This window comes from Marmota flaviventris, chromosome 16 (genome assembly GCF_047511675.1).
Source record: "Marmota flaviventris isolate mMarFla1 chromosome 16, mMarFla1.hap1, whole genome shotgun sequence".
NCBI classification, from domain to species: Eukaryota; Metazoa; Chordata; class Mammalia; order Rodentia; family Sciuridae; genus Marmota; species Marmota flaviventris.
In genome coordinates, this window is record NC_092513.1 from 50,330,646 (window position 1) to 50,345,671 (window position 15,026).

At 43.0% G+C, this 15,026-nt stretch overlaps 1 protein-coding gene across 1 annotated transcript in view; it reads right to left on the minus strand.

Moving 5' to 3' along the window:
- Positions 1-9,841, minus strand: part of Colec12 (collectin subfamily member 12) — a 180,614-nt gene extending 170,773 nt beyond the window's left edge. Inside the window, exon 1 of the mRNA XM_027942952.2 lies at positions 9,658-9,841. Coding sequence (XP_027798753.1) covers positions 9,658-9,664 — 7 coding nt within the window. The 5' untranslated portion in view covers positions 9,665-9,841. The remainder of the gene's footprint in view (positions 1-9,657) is intronic.
- Between the last annotated feature and the right edge of the window lie 5,185 nt (positions 9,842-15,026).

Below are 15,026 nucleotides of genomic sequence, written 5' to 3' on the forward strand. Positions count from 1 at the left end.
TGTGATGGTATACACCTGTAATCCCAACAACATGGGAGGTAGAGACAGGAGGATCACAAGTTCAAGACCAGCCTCAGCAATTCAGCAGGGCCCTGAGCAACTTAATGGGACCCCCATATCAAAATAAAAAGGTCTAGGGATGTGGCTCAGTGGTTAAGCACTCCTGGATTCAATACTCAGTACCAAAAATAAATAAACTTTGAAAAAATAAAATAACACAATTTTATTTAATTACATTTACCCTGTTATAGTAATTATAATCTGAAATATAAAACATAATTCAAGAAAATGAATCATCTGGGCATGGTGGCACACACCTGAAATCCCAGCTACTTGGGAGGCTAAGGCAGAAGGATTGCACACTGGAGGCCAATCTGGACAACTTAGTGAGACCCTGTCTCAAAATTAAAAAAAAATAAATAAAAAGGGCTGCGGATATAGTTCCGTGGTAAATCGTTCCCAGAACAACAACAACAAAAAAAAAGGCCACTAATTAGCCAGCACACAGTGGAATACAAGTATAATTCTAGCAATTTGAGGGGCTGAGGAAGGAGGATTTCAGATTCAAGGCCAGCCTTAACAACTTAGTGAGACCTTGTCTCAAAATAAAAAATAAAAAGGGCTGGGATGTAGCTCAGTGGTAAAGCACTCCTGGATTCAATCCCCAAGACTAAGAAGAAAAGAAAGGGAGAGAGGGAAGGAGCAGGTGAGGGGAGGGGAGGGAAGAGAAAGAGAAGGAAAGAAGCTGAATCAGTTCACTTCTCCAAATAAAAATGCCCCCATATTCAACCAGAGTATCTGATCCTCACATAGGACACTTTCTACCTTCTACCTAGAATTCCAATTGTTTATTCCAGTTGTCTTATCTTGCCTTTGCTGACTGCAAACTCTTGAGGTCAGAGGTTTTATTTTACTCGTGTTATTTGATATTTATTTCTACAGTGCCTTGCATACAGAAAGTACATACCAAATATTTTTTCAAGAAAAACATAGGGGCTAGAGGTATAGCTCAGAGGGTGAGCACTTGACTAACATGGATAAGACCCTGGGGTCCATCCCCAGCAACACACACACACACACACACACACACACAACATAAATGAATAAATGAAAAAAAGAAGCTAACTAATTAGGACTTGGTGGCCCAACTGTAAATAATAAGTAGAAATATGACAGCTTAATGAAAACTTACCACGACTAATGAAATAGACATGATGTCATATGGTTAAAAATCTTATATATACATATATTAGTCTTCATAGTTACTTAAAGACAAATTTATTTAATGTTGTGATTCTTTGATGTCACATCCTTACTGGATATAATTGGACACTGGATTTGAGACACAGGTCTCAAAAAATATTATGTCATTGTCAGGCGTGGTGGCACAGGCTACCCACTACTCAGCTACTCAGGAAGCTGAGGCAGGAGGATCACAAGTTCAAGTCCAGACTATCTCAAAATAAAGTTTAAAATAAGACTTGGGAGGTAGTTCAGTGGTAGAACACTGCCCCAGGAAGCATGAAGCCCTGGGTTTGAGACCTAATACCAAAAAAAAAAAAAAAATTATGTCATCCTCATTAGACACCTTAATAGTGCTCCTGGAAAGTTAATGCTCCCAGGTAAATTAAATATATTTATATGGGGCTGGGGTTGTAGCTCAGAGATAGAGCACTCGTGAGGCACTGGGTTCGATCCTCAGCACCACATAAAAATGAATAAAGATATTGTGTCCAACTACAACTAAAAAAAAATAAAATAAATAAATAAATATATTTATATGTATTTATCAATACTCTATCGCTACTATAACAAGTAGAAAAATTGTACCATTACTACAATGACAAACTTCACTATAAATATGCCCCTGCAATTTTGGGTTGGGTCTGATTTTTGATGACCATCATGACAATGACAGCCACAGGAGTGAAGGCCGCTGGAGACAACCTATGATAACCCTAACCCCCAGGGCGTGCACAGCTCACTCCTACCTGAGGTCAGTTATGACACATCTGAAATTTGAAAATGTATTTCAGAACAGAACATTTGTGGCAGGGGTAACAGCACACACCTGTAATGCCAGCCACTTTGAGACAGGAGGACTGCCTATACTCCCTGTCTCAAAAACTGAAAGATAAGCTGGGCAGGACGGTGCACACCTGTCATCCCAGCAACTAGGGAGGCTGAGATAGGAGGATCATAAGTTCAAGACTATCCTTAGCAATTTAACAACTTAGTGAGACCCTATCACAAAATAAAAAATAGAAAGGGGCTGGGGATGTGGCTCGGTGGTTAAGTGGCCCTGGGTTCAATCCCCAGTACCAAAACTAAATAACTAAATAAATAAATTTTTTAAAAAGGGCTACAGATGCAGCTCAGTGGTAAAACACCCTTGGGTTTACTCCCCAGTACCACAAAATAAATAAATAAACTGAACATTTGCTTTTATGATCTAAACTATATCACTTGAATAAATTAACATAAATGGTCCATTATTGGCAATTAAATTGCTGCCCGGAGGAAGCAGCAGGTTATAATAATACAATATATTAGAATAACTAAAGCATCTTCAGTTCTTATTACATGCTAAACAACTGATCTACACGAACCCATTGAAACCTTAAAACAGCTCTAGCCAATCAGCAGATGCCATTCTCTCTCATTCCACAGATGAAGAAACTGAGGCCCCAGAAGGTTAAATAACTTGCTTGTGATCACTGGGCTCTCTGATGTCAGAGCCCACACTCCTGTGGCCTCACAGAAATGATCAGGGCCAACTCCTAGGTTCACTAAGCATAATTATGTTTTATAAGATGATTATAGTTTAAAGCTTATATTATCTACTTTAAAGTTGGACTGCTTAACCTTTGTATAATGAATTGTTTTATAAACATCAGCTAGTCTCCTAACATTTCTAAGTTATAATAAAATGTCTGCCAGGCGCTGTGGCACACACACCCTATCATCCTCGGGACTCAGGAGGCTGAGGCAGGAGGACTTCTAGTTCAAAGCCAGCCTCAGCAACTTAGCGAGGCTCTGGGCAACTTGGCAAGACCCTGTCTCTAAATAAAAAAAATATAAAAAAGGGTTGGGATGTGGCTCAGTGGTTAAGTGTCCCTGGGTTCAATCCCTGGTACCAAAAAGAAAATGACAGAGGCCCCCCCAAAGGTGCAGCTCCCTCCACAGATCCAGTGACAAGCTCTCATTCACATAGAATGTCAAATATCCAAACTCTCAGGCTGGTGAATTCCACTTCATGGGACGCTGAGTTATAACACCAAGCTATTCAGGAAACATAAAAGAGTCTTGTTTAATATATCTAAGTCCAATAAATTTATTTAATTTTAAATATCCTCCTATGTTGTAAAACACGTTTCTTTTATATTTTTAAGAATACTGATTAAATATTTATGATAAATTCAAGGGTTCAGAGAGTTTGTAGAATCTCCTTGAAACCTTAATTTTGGAGTAATAATTTTTGCTGACGTTGGCTTTCACGGCCATATACTTATGAAAGTCCCTTAAGCAATCAGCATGGCCTTTTCAAGGTACTATATTGGTTTTGGCTGTTCACTTAAATAGAAATCAAATCACTGCTTGATTGAAAAGTTGCTTCCCTCAAGCTTTGGGTGATTGGTGTGGTTGGAAACTGTGTTTTCAGCGGTAAAAATAAAATAGTTTCAAAATAAAATAAAATACTTTCTACAAATAATGTAGAAAGTATTTTATTTTACAATTTGCCCTTGAAAATGGCACTTCTGACTAATTATCACAGGCTTGAGATTTAACATGTGGATTCTGGAGTCAGGTGATCAGAGTTTGAGTACTGAGTCCCCCACTGACAATCTGGACACCCTAGGACAAGTGCAACCTCTCTGAGCCTATTTTCCTAACAGTGAAATGGAGGAAATAATGACAGCATGAGGCTCAATAAATGTTAGATCTGATGTAAGGGAAAAACAAATAAGTGGGATATTAAGTGGCCCATCAAAAATACTTAAGAAGCTGTTGGTGAGCAAAAACCACAGTGCACATCAATCTCATCCCTGCCATTCATCTTCCAGCACAGGACCCACGCTGTCCCTTCCCTCGTGGCCACAGACAGGTCTCTGGAAGCTGAGGCAGTCTGTGCCTACAGAGGACCCTCAATACCTAGAAGGAAGAGTGGGTTCTGCCACCAGTCTAGGCTTCCTCTCCAGGGACTCCACCTCTTTTTCCCACCAGGGAGACATATGTCAGATTTGCCTTCCTGAGAGATTACCCACATGCTGGGTTTACCCAAGGCCAAACACACTTTTTCTAACACAAAATTTAAGTGTATTTTCCCATTTGAAAGCTCAAGAGCCACGTGACTGACTTTGGCAGCAATTGCATCAGCTGTTTTGAAATAATATTTTAATAAGTATTTCTTAGAAAAATTAGATACCCAGTTATGTCACAGCTTGAGAGCTATCATCTGCTGGCTTTTGAGCAATGTGGTAAAAGGTTGGGGGTGGGAGAAGGAAGCATGGGAACAATCTTGGGAAATTGCAAGGGACACCACAGAGAAGATCTATACTTAGCAATAATTAAACCTCAGATTAAGAATGTCAAGCATCCCCAAACTAATGAAAAGTCAAAAGTGTGATTAGATGGTAATTTGCCCTCCAGAGGGGCAGTTCGCATACCCAATCAGGGAAGGGCCTTATTTTGTTTACATGTTTCTTCAGAAAATATGATTCTTTCAATGTTAAATGAAGCCACCCTTACACACTTATCCCAGTTAAGCACAAGAAATCTAAAGAGAAAGCAAGGAGACTGAGTCCCCAGAAACAGAGGGTGGGAGAAATACAATACTGACTAGTGCACTTTAAAAGTATTAAAGTGCCAAATAGTATTTCAGAAATGTTTATATACAAAAGTTCAAAAATAATCAGCTGAACACTATGTTTTGATGGCACCAACAGCCTCCTTGTGTTAAATTAGAACTGTGATTTGGACCTCAGTAATCCCAAGTGATAGTGGCTGTTTTCTGTTGTCTCTTAGGCAACAAGTGCCTCTGCATTGAAACTCACTAATATCCTCAATTTTCAAAATAAGGAATGTGATTTAGTAATGACACACCTAACTCTAGAGGAGTCAGATTTCCTTCAGAAAGAATGTGAATATTTATTCAAAAATGATGAGATGTATCATGTAATGAGCTAATTGAAAATGAAATTGGAAATAAATTAAAGCAAACTTCATGTTTTAATCAGCTTGGGAGGTTTCAAGTATTGCAGCAATGAGGCAAGAGATTATCTTCTGGAAAATGTATAATGATGTCATTATTTTGGTGCTCCTTACTCCCCGGATGGAGAAATAGAAGACAGAAAGATGTTTGCTATATTCCATAGACAGGTGGCGCTGTGGCTAATAACACATTGGAATCATACCAAAACCAGGTTTTTGTCCAAATGTTATTATTTTTAATTTAATTTTTTTCCAGTACTAGGGACTGAACCCAGAGGCACTCTACCTCAGTGTTACACCTCCGGCCCTTTTTATTTTGAGATGCAGTCTCACTAAGTTGCCCAAACAGGCCTTGAATTTGCAATCTTCCTGCCTAACTTCCAAAGTAGCTGGGATTACAGATGTGCCCAAGTTGCTAGACTCAAAACTGGGAGTATTACAAAAGCCATGTCCAAAAAGTTTAAATGTCAGAATTAGAAAGTCAAAGAGATAGTCTAAAAAGGTACCTGACTTGCCCAAAAAGTCAGGTAATTTCTATAGAATATGTCCACTTATTTTCTACTTGGCAAAAGAAGGTTTCAGGTAATATAGTTGTCTCTTAGCATCCACATTAATCCCCCCACCAAAAATACCAAATCCAAGCTGGGTATGGCAGTGCAGACCTACAATCCCAGCGGCTCAGGAGGCTGAGGCAGGAGGATCGAAAGTTCAAAGTCAGCCTTGGCAGAAGTGAGGTGCTAAGCAACTCAGTGAGAACCTCTAAATAAAATACAAAGTAGGGCTGGGGATGTGATTTAGTGGTCAAGTGCCCTGAGTTCAATTCCGTGTACCCCTCCCCACAAAAAAATCAATACCAAATCCAGATTGCTCAAGTTCCCCATATAAAATGGCTCAGGACCAAGGTTGTGGCTAGGGGCTAATATTTTAGCTTAATAGCAGACCTCATGTTTAGCATGCACAAGGGCCTGTGTTGGATTCTCAGCATTACAAAAATAAATAAATAAATAAATAAACAAAGAGTAAAATGATACATTACTTGAACAGAACCCACACACCCTTACATGTACTTCAAATCAGCTTTAAATGACTTAATAGCCAATACAAAGTAAATACTATGTGCATAGTTAGTACATTATATTATTTAGGGGATAATGACAAGAACAAAGTCTATATGTGTTTGGTATGGACACAAGTTTGTTTTTTTTTTAATTTTTAATCCTTAGTTTAATCTTCAGATATAGAACCTATTGTGAATATAGAGGGCCAACTGTGATTTTAAGCATTGGCCTTGTCACTTCCTTCTATCATTTAGGAAAATCAAATTTTAATGAAGCCTACTGAATAAGCAACTATGCAACATAATTGAGGACCTAGTGAAATCTTGGGTTGGTTACCTAAGAATAAGTGTCAGAATAATTCCACTTGGTAAGGAGGCATGGATAATTCCTTTGTGCCTAGGAACAGTACTCTGGGCTGGGCTTCAAAAGTTCCAGGTCCAATTGTCTGGCTCCTCTCCTTCCTGGCTGCTGTACCAATTACAGGTTACTTGGCTAGTTAGTTCTCTGGAATACCCTTTTCTCCTCCTCTACATAAAAAGTCATTGTATCTGGTGTCCTAGAGTCTTCCAAGCAACACAGGGAAACCTGTGAAGCTTGTCTTTAGATACCTACCCATCCTCCTAGTTAGCAATTCATATTTTCTCTAGATTCAGTTTCCACATCAATAATGCGGCTTCATTAAAATGGGCTGTGGAACCAGGAGTGGTGACGCACGCCTGTAATCCCAGCAGCTTGGGAGGCTGAGGCAGAAGGATCAGGACTTCAAAGCCAGAATCAGCAATGGTGAGATACCAAGCAACTCAGTGAGACCCTGTCTCTAAATAAAATGCAAAATAGGGCTGGGGATGTGGTTCAGTGGTCCTATGCCCCTGAGTTCGATCCTCAAAACCAAAAAAAAAAAAAAAGGCTGTGGCTCACTGGTAGACCACATTTTTAGCATGTCCTGGACTCAAACCTCAACACACAAACACACATGCATATACACGTGCACACACACATACACACACACAACCTGCTCTTAGGAATGCTGAGAGGATTAACTGCAGATTGCTTATAGGAGTATAGCACAATGGATGCCACTTAGTAGGTATTAAAAAATGGTTACTGCCCCTCCCTTCCTCATCTCACCAACTAGACAAGTGAGTGCCAATTATGTAGCAATAGCAAGAAAACCTCAGACAAAATGTTTTTATTCTTTTTTAAAAAAAACCACTGAGCCACATCCCCACTCCTTTTTATATTTTATTTTGAGAGAGGGTCCCAATAAGGGCCTTGCTAAATTGCAGAAACTGGCTTTGAGCTTGAGATGCTCATGCAGCAGCCTTCTGAGCCACTGGGATTACAGGCATGTGCCACCATGCCTGGCTTTGAATATTTTCCTAAAGGAGGCCTTTGAACTGGGTGCAGTGGCATACATCTGTAATCCCAGCAATCTGGAAAGCCAAGGCAGAAGGATGGCAAGTTTGAGGCCAGCCTTGGCAACTTAGTGAGGCTCTAAGCAATTTAGCAAAACCCTGTCCCAAGATACAAAATAAGAAAGGTCTGGGGACATACCTCAGTGGTAAAGCACCCTGGTTCAAGCCCCAGTACCAAAAAGGGAAAGAAAGAAAGAAGTTTTCAACAAGACTAACCTACACAGGGATTTATCAGTTCCTAAACCAGTCTCCCCAAGTGAGGCAGAAAATGGTGGGCTTTCAGGCAGTGCCCAGCCCACAACAGGTAAACCACGAAATTTCTCCAGTGGGTCGGCTACCTGGTCCAGAATGCAGCTTAAACTTCACATGTTTAGAGCTTCTAGGTGTTTTCCATTACAGATCCAATTAATATTGAGAAGTACCCAAGCTGCGATTATAGTTATTTAGTCAGTAAAACATACAACCAAAGTTTTAGGGGCCATGTGGGAGCTGATGGAGTGAGTGGCTTAACTTCGTAAAAGATAGAAAACTACTGGCCTTACTGATCAGCAAGAAGACCCACTTCTGGCTAAAATGATGATAACTGAGTCCCAGAGCAACTTTCAGCCATGTGAAACTCTTTCCTTTCAGGGGAGGATCCTTTAATCAGAACTAGCTAAGGAATATGAGAAGGCACACACACTATGGGCATTTTGAAATGTTCTGGGGAGAAAGTTGAATCATGTCTTTTATTTCTCTTTCCCTGGGCCACTTTTCACCTGGGGTTACAGTTCCCTCCCTTCCCTGACTTCCTCTTGTGGTGGGCAAGTGAATCGGTAGATAATTATCTCAGGATAGTACAGAGCGAATTGCCTTTCAGAGAAACCTCCCGGAGCCAAAAGTTACTTTCCAAGTGCTGAGTTCTCAAGGCGCCACCGCGCCCCCCTCCCCACTAATACCGCCCTCACCCCCTCGACCGCGCAGGATAGCAACCCTGGCAAGTCGTAGGAATCGCATCGCGTGGAAACTCAGTCACCGCGGTCATAGATGGCATTTCCACCCAGCCATGGACCTCGCAGGGACTGAAACATGTTATCCTAGCACAAAATCGGGAACTCCGGTCTTGGCTAAACATCACGCCCGCCGGCCCAGTCTAAATGACTCCCTTTGATGCCGCCGCTGTAATTATTCATCTCTCTTATAAATCAAGATTCTACTGACAAATCTCCGCGTGTCCACTAAACAGAGGCTGCCCTGCAAAACCCTTCTAGTGATTCTTTTTTAAAGTTCGATACCATCTGACATTTCTATAAACGGGCCTGCAGAGAACACCTCCAGGAGTGGGGGGGGGCGATTAACGGGACGGTCTGTGTTACCCCTTGAGCCCACGTGGGCACACCAACCCCACAGGCGGACACATGGAAGGGACGCGGAACGGAGTGCAGTTATTTTCCAGTCAGTGCATCTGATGGAGAAAGATGCCAAATGCACTTCCCCAGCCAGCTGAACTCCGCGGGCACCTAATCATTGCCAGATGTGGGGAGGGCGCACGAGAACATCCCAAGTCCGGGAGAAAACACCCGGTCAGGCGCGCCGCGACCGCTCGGTGGAGAATCGGCAACCAGGGGAGAAAAGAGCAGAAGGGAGAGAGTGGAGAGCGCGGCAGAGCGGAAAACAGACTGGGAGGAATGATGATGCCTCACTCTCCTCCGCATATTTTTTCGATTAAAAAGTTGGAAACTAGAATCCGTAAACAACGACTTAGGGTTTCATACTACTTTGCAAAGACGCGATGGGGAGGAGAGTACTTGAGCGCTTCAAAACCCCAACCTCGAGGTCTCCCGCTGTGTCCAGCAGTGGAGCCGGGGAGCGCCCCCAGTGTCTGGGCTCCCCGGGACTGCAGCCTGCATAAAAGTTTGAGCAAAAGGCACCTCCGCCGCCTTCCCGCTCGCCCGAAACCCTCCCGAGCTCTGTGAAGTCGGCTGTAGCCCTACCTTTCATGGTGACCAAGGAAACGCACAGCCAGCCAAGGAGCTCCGCGCGAGCGCCGCGCCACTGAGGAATTCGCGCTGAGCGTCTGGTCACTGCACGCCCATGGCAGCCGTGCTGCGCGCCGGCCCTCTGCGCTCCAGCCCTCCCTGCCTAAGCCGCTGCCGGCCCGCACTCCCCGCTCAGCGCTCTGCTACCACTGGGCTGCCGCGCGCGCCTCTCACCCCGGGCGGGAGGCGCCGCTCCCGCCAGCGCCCCTCCCCCTGGCCCGGCCGGGCGCGCGGGCGGCCGCGCCCACGCCCCTCTAGCTGCCTCCCTAGCCTGCCCCGCCCTCGGCCGCGCTCGCCCCTGCCCAGCACTTTCTCGCCTTTGCTCTCCCAAGCTCTCGAGCCCTCCCGGGTTCTTCCCTTCTTGGCCTAGATCTCTATCCAGAGGAAAGCCCCTCCCAAGGAGGTCGAGGGTTCACCTCCGGGAACGCAAAAGGTGCTGCTGCTGCTGCTGCTGCTGGGGATTCTAGAACCCAGACTGACTACCTACAGATGTTGGGGGGGAGAGAACTGGAGCACGCGGAGCACAGGCGTGGCAGGGCAATACTGTCCCTTCCCCAAACATCTTGGGGGCATGAAGAATTAGGGAGCGTCCTCGGGATTCAAACCTTCTAAGTGCGTGCGCTTGTCAACTCAGTGTCACCCAAGGACAGCCGGAGTCACTAGGATCCCAAATCACCATTTGGACGCTTTCCTTTCAGAACTCAGAGCAGAATTCCACTCTTTGGAGCTTACTTTAAAATAAATAAAACAAAACAAAACCATCCCCGACTTGGCTGGAAAATTACCCTCCTGCCCACCACCCCTGAAATGATCAGGTTGACTTGAGTTTTATCTGGAAAGAAGGCTTGACTGTTGAGGGTTTAGTAGTTCCCTTCATTGTTGCCCGTCGCACTGTTAACTTAATCAAGAAAGCCCGTATTTATCTTTCCTTGAAAAGCTCCCGTAGCAAACTCTTCGGGCTTTTTGGTTTTGTTTTTTGTTTGTGTACTGGAGATTGAACTCAAGGGCTCTTTACCACTGAGCTACATCCCATAATTGAGACAGGGGCTTGCTGAGTTGCTTGGAACTTGCCGTCTGCTTGCTTCAGCCTGAGTCGCAGGGGTTATAGGCGTGCGCTACACAGGCTCGTGGCTTTCTTACTTTAAACCATAAACTACGTGGTAAGTGGAGACGTGGGGAGGGAGGAGCAAAGGAACTTTCTTCAACCGATTGAAATGACACTTCGCCACTCTAATGTATTATCTTAAAAACGCAATAGAATACTGGCTGGGCAGGGATTACAGCTTTTTGGCTCACCCTCTGAAGGACTTGGTAACTAAGTGTAACCAACCCATTAATTCATTCTAAATAGGGATTTTTTTTCTTTTTGCTCTAGCAAAAGAGCAGTGTCCAGAAATTAATACATTCTAAAATATGTCATAGATTTTCCCTTCCAGAACTTTAGATGGCATTGAAACTAGGGCTTTCCATATGCTAGGAAAGCACTCCAACACTCCATATACCTCCAGAATCCTTGTTTTGAACATAAGGGTGAAAGTTGGACATTTCTAGCAAAGAAAAAGAAATTAGCACATCACTTCCCCACCCTCTGGGGTTTGTGGGATGTTTACTCTGGAAGAGTGTTTTAGATCTGAGAGAGGTACAATTTATGTTTCAGGGCAAGTGAGGGTCTGTGAGCGACACCAGATTATGAATTGTCAGCCCAGAGTTTACAATCAATGTTGGGGTGGAGTAAATACCTTCTTCATGCAGTAGTTTCTCCTGCTATAAAATGGAGATAATCTTGGCTCCTATTTCAGAATTTGAATTGAAAAAAAAATTGTTTCTGACCTAAATTATCAACATGACCCCCAAAGCACAGGCAGCACAAGCACAAAATAAATTCTACTTCAGAGTTAAGAACTTTTTTTCCAAAAGTTGTGGGGAAAGGTGCAGCTAAGTGGTAGAGTACTTGCCTAGCATGCATGAGGTCCTGGGTATGATCCCAAATTGAAAACTTTTGTGCATCCAAGGACACTATCAATAGAATGAAAAGTTACCCCATAGAATGGAAGAAATGTTTGTTCATGTTTTTTTAGAACCCGGGATTGAATCAAGCAATGATTTACCACTGCACTATTTTGAGATGGGATCTCACTACATTGTTTAGGTCCTCCCTAAATTGCTGAGGTTGGCCTTGCAATCCTCCTACCTCAGCCTCCTAAATCACTGGGATTACAGGTGTATGCCACCACTCCTAGATGCAAGGAAATATTTTCAAACCATACATTTGATAAAGGATTATTATCCAGAATATATAAAGAATACCTACAACTGAATGGCAGAAAACAAACAAGCAAATTGCAGGAGACTTGAATATACATTTCTCCAAAGATTACATACAAATGATCAATAAATTTATGAAAGGATTCTCACTATCACTAATCCTTAAAATACAAGTCAAAAACCTCAATGAACCAAGTGTGTGATGGTGCATGCCTGTAATCCCAGCTATTCAGGAGGCTCAGACAGGAGAATTATAAGTCGAAGGCCAGTCTGAGTAAGTTAGCAAGACTCTGTCTCAAAATAAAAACTAGGACTGGGGTTGTAGGTCAATGGTAGAGCGCTTGCCTAGCACGTCTGAGGCACTAGGTTCCATTTTCAATACCACATAAAAATAAATAAATAAAATAAAGGTATTGTGTCCATCCACAATTAAACATATAAAATAAATAAATAAAAACTTAGGGCTGGAGATATAGCTCAGTGGTAGAGCACCCTGGGTCCAAACCCCAGTACTACACACACACACACACACTCATTGATATACAGTTTCACACCCAATGGGATAGCTATTCTATATTTTAAAAACAAGCCCAAAACAAATACAAAAGACAAGAAAGAAAGAAAAAATTAACTTTTAGAGAAGATATGAAAAACATTGAAACCTTTGTACATTGCTGGGTGGGAATGTGAAATGGCATAGCCACTGTGGAAAATTTGGTAATTTCTCCAAAAGATAAACACAGAATTACCATATGAGCCCACAATTCCACTTCTGTCTATATTCCCCAAAGAACTAAGAGCAGAGACGCAAAGAGATAGCTGTACACCCATGTTCATTATTATTCACAAGAGCCAAAAGGTAGAGCTCCAGAGGGTTCATCCACAAATGAATAAACTGTGACATATCCATAATAGTGAAATACTTTTCAACCTCAAAAACATGGGCAATTTTGGCACATGGTGCATCGTGGATAAACCTTAATGGCATTATGCTAAATGAAATAAGTCAGTTGCAAAAAGACAAATAGGTGACACCACTTATATGAGGTACTTACAGTAGTCAAATTCATGAAAACAGAAAGTAGAACGGTGGTTGGCAGGGGCTGAGGAGAATGGGGAGCTCTTTAATGTGTGCAGTTTCTACTTAGCAGATTGAAAAGAGTTCTGGGAAGTGGGTGTGGGGGGGTGATGGTTGCACAATGATGAGAAATATTAATGAATGACACTGTAGACTGGTAATGGTTAAAATGGTAAATTTTATGTTATATTTATTTTACCATCATAAAAAATTTTGTAACAGAAGTATTACAAGTAAGTACTAAACAAATAATAAAAATCCTAAACTTATGATATTACCTGTGATCATGGGCCAGATCCACAGACCTGTTGAGAAGAACAGGCTCAGCAACTCTTTCAAAGAAAATTTTAAGAAGTCCTGGTGGATCACCTTTCCCATCTCCATCACCTTCAACACAAATTGAATTGGGCCCCATGGTTGGATCCCACAGGTCCTTGGCCTGGCACCTCTTCTGAACCCAACTCTAAGGGAATATGAGGACTGAAGGCTGTGGTCATATGCAGATCATCAGCTGACCAAGGTTTCTCTGGTAAAGAGCTCTGAGAAAGCTGGGCATGGTGGCACAACTCGGAAAACTGAGGTAGGAGGATTTCAAAGTTAAAGCCAGTCTCAGCCACTCAGCAAGGCCCTATACAACTTAGTGAGAGGAAGGAAGGAAGGAAGGGAGGGAGGGAGGGAGGGAGGGAGGGAGGGAAGAAGGAAGGAAGGAAGGAAGGAAGGAAGGAAGGAAGGAAGGAAGGAACTCTTAGGGAATTGAAGGTTGACCTAGGACTCAGGAAGACAGAAAGGGAAAGGAGAAGGCTGTGGTTGGAAAGGACAGAGGCATAAAACTGAAGATGCTTTGAACTTCACAGATGAGTGGCGGGGTCTCCAGGTCGGTACACAAGCTTCCCCATTCCCAAAAGCAGCAGCCAGGCCCTGCAGTCACACATATTTTTAGAACCTGCAGGAGCCAGCGTGTGCCCAATCCTCCTTCAACCGTGATATAGTATCTCCTTTTTACTGCTGAAAAAAAAAGCCAACCACCCTTGACTCCTTCGTTCTCCTCAATCCTACACTTGTAACTAGCTCTGCTTCTACCTGCAAAATGCACCTCAAACTTCTCGCTCATCTGTACTACTGCAGTAGCCCTCTAAGTGGTCCCTCCATGTCTACCTCTCCTCTCCTCTGTTCTAGACTCCAACACAAAATAGCCAGACAGGTGAGAGATGGTAAACCAGGAAGCTGACCACTTGCAGCCTGGAGAGAGTCTACACTGTGATATGAAGAGGAACTCAGGCAGAGCCCAGTGGGGGCTCTCAGTGAAGAAGCTGAAAGTCTGGACAGACCAAGGCAGGGCTGAATGCAGGAGAGAGAGCCACAGCTGATTGTGCTGCCAGCTGGGATCACTACACTATCTTGAACTCTGACCCTCTCTGTGCTTGCTTTCCAGCCAGCAGTCAGAACATTCCAGCAAGTACAGCCACCACCCCTTCCCATTTTCCCACTCATTTCTCTCTCTCTCTCTCTTTTTTTTTTTTTTTTTTTTTTGAGAGAGAAGGATATCTCTCTTTTTTTTTTGTAAATGGACACAACACAATGCCTTTATTTTTATGTGGTGCTAGAATCGAACCCGGGTCCCACCCTGTGCTAGGCGAGCGCTCTACCGCTGAGCCACATCCCCAGCCCTCATTCTCTTTTCAATGCAGCATCTTTTGCTTCATTTCAGCCAGACCATTTAGTATCTCCCCAAACATTCCCATATATGAAACTTCTGCCTAGAATTCTGCCTCTGAAATCACATTCCTTTCTCCATTGTGTGAGTATATTCATCTGGGTCTGCTTGAAAATTTTAGAAATGAAGCCCTTCATCCAACAAGCATGACTTACACAATTACTATAACGGAGGCACTATGCTATGTGCAGCAAAGCCCCCAAGTTGGGTCAGACACAGTATCCCTATCCAGAATCTAGTAGATTGACAAGGCATCGGTAAGGACCT